General features: G+C 43.5%; 1 protein-coding gene across 1 annotated transcript; it reads left to right on the top strand.

Annotated features, from left to right (window-relative positions):
* Positions 1-7,262: 7,262 nt before the first annotated feature.
* LOC108634455 (E3 ubiquitin-protein ligase SIAH1-like) lies at positions 7,263-8,368 on the top strand. Its single transcript, XM_018044156.1, has one exon. It carries the CDS (start codon positions 7,468-7,470, stop codon positions 8,245-8,247), a length of 780 nt encoding a protein of 259 aa, XP_017899645.1. The 5' UTR covers positions 7,263-7,467; the 3' UTR covers positions 8,248-8,368.
* The last annotated feature ends 278 nt before the right edge of the window (positions 8,369-8,646 follow it).

Genomic DNA, 8,646 nt, shown 5'->3' with positions numbered 1-8,646 from the left:
TGTACTAATCTCACACTCTAGCAAATTAATGCTCAAAGTTCTCCAAGAGAGGCTTCAACAGTATGTGAACTGAGAACTTCCAGATGTTCAAGCTGGATCTAGAAAAGGCAGAGGAAACAAGGATCAAATTGCCAACATCTGTTGGATCATACAAAAAGCAAGAGAGTTCCAGAAAAATATCTACTTCTGCTTTATTGACTAGGCCAAAGCCTTTGACTGTGTGGCTCACAACAAACTATGGAAAATTTTTCAGGAGATAGGAATACCAGACCACCTTACCTGCCTCCTGAGAAATCAGAATGCACGTCAAGAAGCAATAGTTAGAACCGGACATGCAACAACGGACTGGTTCCAAATCGGGAAAGGAGTACGTCAAGGCTGTATATTGTCACCCTGCTTATTTAGCTTATATGCAGATTACATCATGCGAAATGCCGGGCTGCATGAAGCAAAAGCTGGAATCAAGATTGCTGGAGGAAATAGGGATAACCTCAGATATGCAGGTGACACCATCCTTATGGCAGAAAGCAAAAGAGGAACTAAAGAGCCTCTTCATGAAAGTTAAATAGGAGAGTGAAAAAGCGGCTTAAAACTCAACATTCACAAAATGAAGATCATGGCATCAGATCCCATCACTTCATGACAAACAGATGGGGAAACAATGGAAACAGTGACAGACTTTGTTTTCTGGGGCTCCAAAATCACTGCAGATGGTGACTGCAGCCCTGAAATCAAATGATACAGATGCTTGCTCCTTGGAAGAAAAGCTCTGACTAACATAGACGGTATATTAAAAAGGGCAGACATTGCTTTGCTGACAAAGGTCCGTCTAGTCAAAGTTATGGTTTTTCCAGTAGTCATGTATGGATGTGAGAGTTGGACCATAAATAAAGATGGACCCCTCAGCTTTAGCTGAGTGCCGAAGAATTGATGCTTTTGAACTGTGGTGTTGGAGAAGACTCTTGAGAGTCCCTTGGAAAGCAAAGAGATCAAACCATTGAATCCAAAAGGAAATCAGTCCTGAATATTTGTTGGAAGGACTGATGCTGAAGCTGAAGCTCCAATATTTTGGCCACCTGAGGCGAAGAACTGACACATTGGAAGAGACCCTGATGCTGGGAAAGATTCAAGGCAGGATGAGAAGAGGATGACAGAGGATGAGATGGTTGAATGGCATCACTGACTTGATGGACCTGAGTTTGAGGAAGCTCTGCGGGTTGGCGATGTACAGGAAGGCCTGGTGTGTTGTAGTCCATGGGGTCACAAAGAGTCAGACGTGACCCAGTGACTGAAATCAACTGAACTGAAAGCAAAAGTTAATGAGTTATTGAGAATATTCAAGTGACTTAAACAATTCACATTATATGAAACTAGTTCATTTGCCCTTTCACTCACAATATGGGCAAAGGGACACACTATCATAGGACAGCATCAAGAAAGAACAGTTGATACTAAAATGATTAAAAATCTCATTTACTCAAAACAAGTCTTATAAATGGAGATTACTCTCACAATTGCTCTAGAAAACATAATAAATATTCATGTGCAGTTACAGTTTTATTTACAAATATCAGATAGTTTATAGTGTACTTTTCTCCAGCTACTGCCAAAAATGGAAATCAGTTTTGCTACCACCACAAAGAGCTACATTCATCATCATATGTAGATATAGTTGAGAAGCTCTGAATATTAGTGAATGTATCAAGTAATTTGTCCTAAAGTACAGCCTTATGAAAGAAAATTACTTTCATAACTATTTGAGAGCTTAATTGCTAATCAAACATAGAGTTTTAGTTACAAATATTAGAGTTTATTGAGTAATACTTGCAAATAACTGCACTCTAGAAACATTTGTTTTCAACAGTTCTTGAAAACCAAATGCTTACCATAAACCACAAAATGTTCACCATAACAGTACTTTCCAAAGGCTGTTTACTCAAGCATGAATTTGGAGGAATAATAAAAACAAAAGGACGTGGATACCAGCAATGCTTATATCGTCTCCCAGAAAGGCATGGGAGAGAGTCAATCACATTCCCATTGGTCCAAAAGAAGGGCCGTCTGCCAGAGTCCTGACTCATAAGCAGCCTGTTGGCCATATTTAGCAGAGGAGCCTGCAGTTGATTAGCTGTGCTCTGACAGTAAATAGCCTATCATTGCTGTCCAGGAAAATCACTGCAGTATAGAGAATTTCTAAGACTATAGACAAATCATGTCAGCCAAGATAGACTCTGCATACATGAAAACCCTTAATATGAAGACCTGTTTTCATGACATATATCTTTGTGGAATTTAGTTAAGCAGGTAATCAAGAGCTGATCCTCACTGTAGTCCACTCACCCATTTTGAGGCTGATTATCCAGTTTCTGGTCTTATCCATGTCTTGCTTTTGCTCCTACCACTCCCTTTGCCTGACAGCCTTTTGACCACCTCACTGTTCATTAGCACCTGCAAAGGATAACTGAAAGCAGATGAACTCAAACCACTCAATTATGCTTCTCATTAGCAGCTCTACTAAGGGGTTCTGTCCACGAGGTGGTTGCAACTATTTGGTAAAATTAGGTTTCTGGATTATCAGTGGATTTCAATTATCCACGTTGCTTCTGCCCCTGATCACCCAGCATAATCTACTGTTGGCCATTTCTGCATCATTTGCCTGGCCAGATGGAGAGAAAGGTGAGAAAACTAAAGATACTGGCTGTCTGCTCTCTCATCTCTATTGAAAGTTTCCTTCCAAATCTACACCCCCACACACACACCCTGCTTTTTTTGTGTGTAGCTAATGAAAAAGCACACAAGGTTCTCTGAGAATTCATGCTAATTGTTATTTGCTTATATAATTACTTTAGTTGCTGAAACACCAAATTCATCATACGAGCTTTAGCCACATTTCTCACATTGGAAGGGCCTTTTGTGAGAGCCCTGAATTTGGCGACTCATTATTTATACTAATCTCAATCAGAAATCAGAGAAGGCAATGGCAACCCACTCCAGTACTCTGCCTTGAAAATCCCATGGACGGAGGTGCTTGGTAGGCTGCAGTACAGGGGGTCCAGAAGAGTCGGACACGACTGAGCGACTTCACTTTCCCTTTTCACTTTCATGCACTGGAGAAGGCAATGGCAGCCCACTCCAGTGTTTTTGCCCGGAGAATCCCAGCGACGGGCGAGCCTGGCAGGCCACCGTCTATGGGGTCACACAGAGTTGGACACGACTGAAGCAACTTAGCAGCAGCAGCAACCAGAAACACTGCAGCCAGGGAGTGCCAGTAATATTATCCTTTAAAGGTTTCGGAGAAGGCAATGGCATCCCACTCCAGTACTCTTGCCTGGAAATTCCCATGGACCGAGGAGCCTGGTAGACTGCAGCCCATGGGGTCGCGAAGAGTTGGACACAACTGAGTGACTTTACTTTCACTTTTCACTTTCATGCATTGAAGAAGGAAATGGAAACCCACTCCAGCGTCCTTGCCTGGAGAATCCCAGGGACGGGGGAGCCTGGTGGGCTGCCGTCTGTGGGGTCGCACAGAGTCGGACACGACTGAAACGCCTTAGCAGCAGCAGTAGCAGCAGTTAAAGGTTTATCCTGTGATTCATGAACAAGGGTTGTCTCCAGGGAAAACAAGATTTGTGTATCTTTCTAAAGCATGAAATATCTCTGTCTAATGTAATCACTATTGTTCCATGCATTTGTATATTTTTATTGTAAATGTAGTACAGATTTATTTTAGTAAATAGAGATAATCATAGAAACTCTCCATAATCCCACCAGTGATGACCAGTTACCATTTTGTGGCATCCACTTGCAGAATTTTTCTGTTCAAAAATAGAATAACTGCACAAGTCTTCAAATGGGGTCATACGTAATTTTGTTTTCTAACTTGTTTTTTCACTCAATATGTCAGGCAGATTTTTGTGTACTAATATGTGCACTTTGACAATATTCTTTGAACTGGCTGTATAGTATTCCACTGAATGAATGTGCATCATTTATTCAAATACTCTAGATTTAGCTGTTTAAATGGTCTCCAATTTTTATTATAACAAAAGCCCTGAGAAACACTCTGGGAGGTAAATCTTTGTGCATGTTCTTAATATCACCTCAGGAGAAATTAGTAGAAGTGGAGTTCTGGAACAAAGGAGATGACTGTGTCCCTAAATTTTTTTTTTTTTAACAAAGGCCATAATATTAACCATACCCAGTTTGTACAGATTTTCCACAAAAGTGAAATCAGTAACACACTCCTTAAGATTTCCCTTGCAGAAAGTAGCGTAACTTGAGTTATGTGCGTGTAGTGTTTTCAGTTTAACATAGTGTGGCTTCTTGTTGCTCTGATCTTGTTTTTGCTAGTGGTTTCCACCTTGTGTGCATACATATATTTAATTTACAGTTTCCTGGTATCAGTAAATTTAAGATGACCAATAGACACCAAAACTACATTTCTTTTGGTGAATTTCACAGTAAAACACTAAATGAACTCATCTTAATGTGCTCATTAATCTGCTATAATAAAATCTATTCCTTCCATGATAGATATTCTGAATATTCTTTGTACTGGATCATATTTAATCTCAAGAGTAAAAACAAAAATCAACCCCTCAAAGCCCTACTCACAGCTTTGTTGACTTACACAATCAACAGTGGTGAAATGATTAGTATCCACCACCACGACCATCCTGCCTCAGTAAAGGAAGAAACATGATCTGAAAATGCATTAAAATCCCCAAAGTATTTTTTTAAACATCCTCAATCATTCAACAACCAAGTTTTTCCTGTCTCAATAAAATGATATTTCCCTTCTTCCATTTGCTCAGGGCAAAACCACTATCATCTTCCTTGATTCATTCTCCTTCTATCAAACACCATATCCAATCCATCACGGAATCCCATTGGCTGTACCTTCAAAAGATACCCTCCATCTGACCAGTTCTCAAACCCTCTGGGGCTACCACTCAATTCCAAGCCATCATCATCTGTGTTTTGGATTATTGCAGTAGTCTCTTCAGTGGCCTTCCAGCTTTGGCCTTCTTACCCCTCTAGTTTATTTTTCATACAGCATCTCAAGAGATTCTGTTCAAATATATGCCAGATCAAGTCACTCTACTCCTCAAAACTTTCCAGTGGCATCCCACCTCGCTTGGACTCAAAGCCAAAATCCTTACAATGGACAACAGGGCCCTACAGACTAGATCATGCCCTCACCCTTCAGTATCCTCTGAACCCCTTTCCTGTTGCTCTCCCCTTTCCTCAGCTCACTTTGATGGGTCTCCGTTCGATTTGTCTGAAAAGCAGCAGAGAGAACTTGTACTTTCTTTTTCCTCTTTTGGCCATGCCAAGCAGCATGCAGAGTTTCCCCACCAGGGATCGAACCCTGTGCCCCCTGCAGGGGAAGTGAGGAGTCTTAACCACTGGACTGCCAGGGAAGTCCCAAGAACCTGTACTTAAAAGCAGAGTCCACATGACTATAGAAATAGCAGTTCATGAATACTGCATCCTATTGAGCTCAGGGTGTTTTGACCCTTCACTAAGGCACTCTGGAATGAGTTCCCACACTCATTTCTTAGAGATCACTTAGTCAGCAAGTAGTTCTTGAGAGCCTATCATATTCCAGGCACTGTTGTATATGCATACATCAACGAAGAAAACATCCAAACCTGTCTACCTCAGTACCTTCCATTCTGTAGGGAGCGCGAGAGAACATGGTTAAGTTAATTGTGAAGCATGTTAGCAAGTGATACTGAAATGGAAAAATGTAGAACAGCCAGGTGGGGCTAGAAGTGTGTGCATGTGTGTGTAAGTGCTGTGTGTGTGGGTAGTTGTACTGTTGCTCCATGCCACAATGTCCCACGTGAGTTTGACATGTTTCTTGGGTTGAGTTTCAATAGAGTATATCTACTTGCAGTATTCTGGCTTCTGACACGATTCCCACGTGAATACGCTATTCCAATTCTTCCTGTACTTCCAGCATGACCTGTTCCCTGTATTTATTCTTACTCATCCATTGTTCTAACAGACTCATCTCCCTGCTCTCTGGGCCACTGGTTGAAATTATGGCTGACATCTTATGAATTTGTTGGTGATCTTCTACCACAACCACTTCTTCCCTTCAATTTGGTCTTCGCTCTTGTCAACGCCTCAGGCCTGCCAGTAGCAGTCAGTGACACCCACATGCATTCCCTCACCCCAAAAGTTTGACGAAACTGCCATAGTCAGAAATGAATTATTGACCTGCACGGAATTAGACATGCTGATGTAACTGGTGATTTTCTTAGCAATACGTCCAATTCTAGTTAAAACCAGTGTATTTGGTTTTATACTAGTCCATCACTGACCCTGAATATGTAAATATCCAGGATAGTTCTGGGCTTCCTTGATTTCTCAATTCTGAGATTTTGGTTCACTATGGGATAAGACTTCAGGTTATTCCTAAGGGTTTCAGGCAAAACTGAATTTTTTTTAATCTACAGAACAGCCTGACTGTTCAGATAAGCAGAATTTAACTGACACCTATTTAGGAGATTCTGCCTGGAGATGAGTTACGGAAAAATACAGCTCCACTAAATGGCAACCTACTCCAATATTCTTGCCTGGAAAGTCCTGTGGACAGTGGAGCCCGAAGGGCTGCTGTCCAAGGGGTCGCGCAGAGTCGGATACAACTGAAGTGACTTAGCATGCATGAAAGCATTGGAGAAGGAAATGGCAAGCCACTCCAATATTCTTGCCTGGAGAATCCCAGGGACGGAGGAGCCTGGCGGGCTGCCCTCTGTGGGGTCGCGCAGAGTCGGACACGACTGAAGCGACGCAGCAGCAGCGGCAGAAACTTCTCACTTTTCTCTCTTCAAACTCTGAGTTTCTCCTAGTCCAGCCATGCTCACAGAGGTTTTAAGCGGATCGATTAGTGCTTGAAAAGCACCTTTATACATGAAAAGTAGCTAAGTACTAATTTAATCTTTTAAAGTCTGGATTATTCCTGTTGCAGTTCTCATTTCATACTTTTCCCATAATGTCACCAGATTGTAGACAGTTACTAGGACTAGAACTGTTCTATGACCCAACACGCAAAATAGGTCTGGGCAAGGAATGCTGAGATTCTAACGTGACCTATTCCTTTAAAAAGATTCCTGTTGGCCCCCTGGGGCCGCAGGCACGCGGGCCGCGCTTCCCCGCGGTGGCCGCCACAGTGTGAGGTATTTGGCGCGAGCGCGCGCGAGTTTGGGAGCGCGCCGCACGCCGGCGTCGGGCTGTCGCGAGTTGCGACGACCCTTTGCGTCGGGCTGTCGCGAGCCGCGACGACCGTTGGTGGGCGCCCTCTCTGACGGCAGCGGCGAGCCACGGTCGCGTCGCTCCCGACACGAGGCAGAGGCAGGGGCGGTGGCGTGGCCCTCGCTGGTGGGCCTTGGCGGCGGCGGCGACGACGGAGCGTGTGTGAACCAGGACCGAGGTTGAGGTGCGCTCTCCCCCACAGAAATGACTGACAACACTGTGTCCAACAGTGACTTGGCGAGTCTCTTTGAGTGTCCGGTGTGTTTTAACCATGTCTTGCCTCCAATTACACAGTGCCAGAGCGGCCACCTCGTTTGTAGTGAATGTCGTTCGAGGCTCACCCATTGTCCAACTTGCCGGGGCCCGCTGACAGCCGTTCGCAACTTGGCCATGGAGAGAGTGGCCGATTTAGTACTCTTCCCGTGTAGATACGCCTCTTCCGGATGCGGAGCAACCTTGCCCCCCACAGAAAAAGCCGACCACGAAGAGCACTGTGAGTTCAGGCCCTGCCGTTGCCCTTGCCCTGGCGCTTCCTGTGGGTGGCAAGGCGCCATGGATGCCGTTGTACCACATGTGATGCAGCACTATAACAACTCCGTTATAACCCTAGAGGGAGAAGTTGTCGTTTTCCTTGCAGTCAACATTAATCTGGCTGGTACCCTTGACTGGGTGATGGTGCAGTCCTGTTTTGGGTCTCAGTTCTTACTAATTTTGGAGAAACTGGAAATCCACGACGGTTACCAGAAATTCTTTGCCGCTGTCCAGCTGATAGGAACACGCGAGCAAGCTGAACATTTTACTTATCGACTTGAGCTAAATGGTACCAGGCGGCGATTGATGTGGGAAGCCACGCCTCTATCTATTCATGAGCGAATTGAAACAGCGTTTCTGAACTGTGACTGCCTAGTTTTCTACCCCAGAGTTGGGGAACTTTTCGCAGAAAATGGCGATTTAAGCATCAATGTAACTATTTCCATGACTTGAAATGGTGATAAAACATTTTCTGACGAGTGTTTAAAACCAATACATTCAGTTTCACAGAGAATAAGGCACCTGTCTTCCTACCAACCAGAAACTTTGGGCAGGTTGAAGCTAGAGACATAAGCTACAGAAGATGAACCGGTGTTAAATATAGGAAATAGTTGCATGTAACAAGACTAATAGATTTAAAATAAGCCAACAGTAAACCACTAGAAAATATAGGTATATTTATACCCGAGATGGGCATCTTTGGAATTAAAATAGGAACCTTTGAAAACTAATTCTGAAGTTTTGTTTATGGTAGATTGAATGTACTGTTGAAAAATACTGGGTTCTTTTTTCTGTGCCTGATCTGGTGTGTGTGTGTGTGTGTGTGTGTGTGTGCGCGCGCACACACATGCT

Source organism: Capra hircus, assembly GCF_001704415.2.
Source record: "Capra hircus breed San Clemente chromosome X unlocalized genomic scaffold, ASM170441v1, whole genome shotgun sequence".
NCBI classification, from domain to species: Eukaryota; Metazoa; Chordata; class Mammalia; order Artiodactyla; family Bovidae; genus Capra; species Capra hircus.
This window is presented reverse-complemented; position numbering and strand designations above follow the sequence as displayed.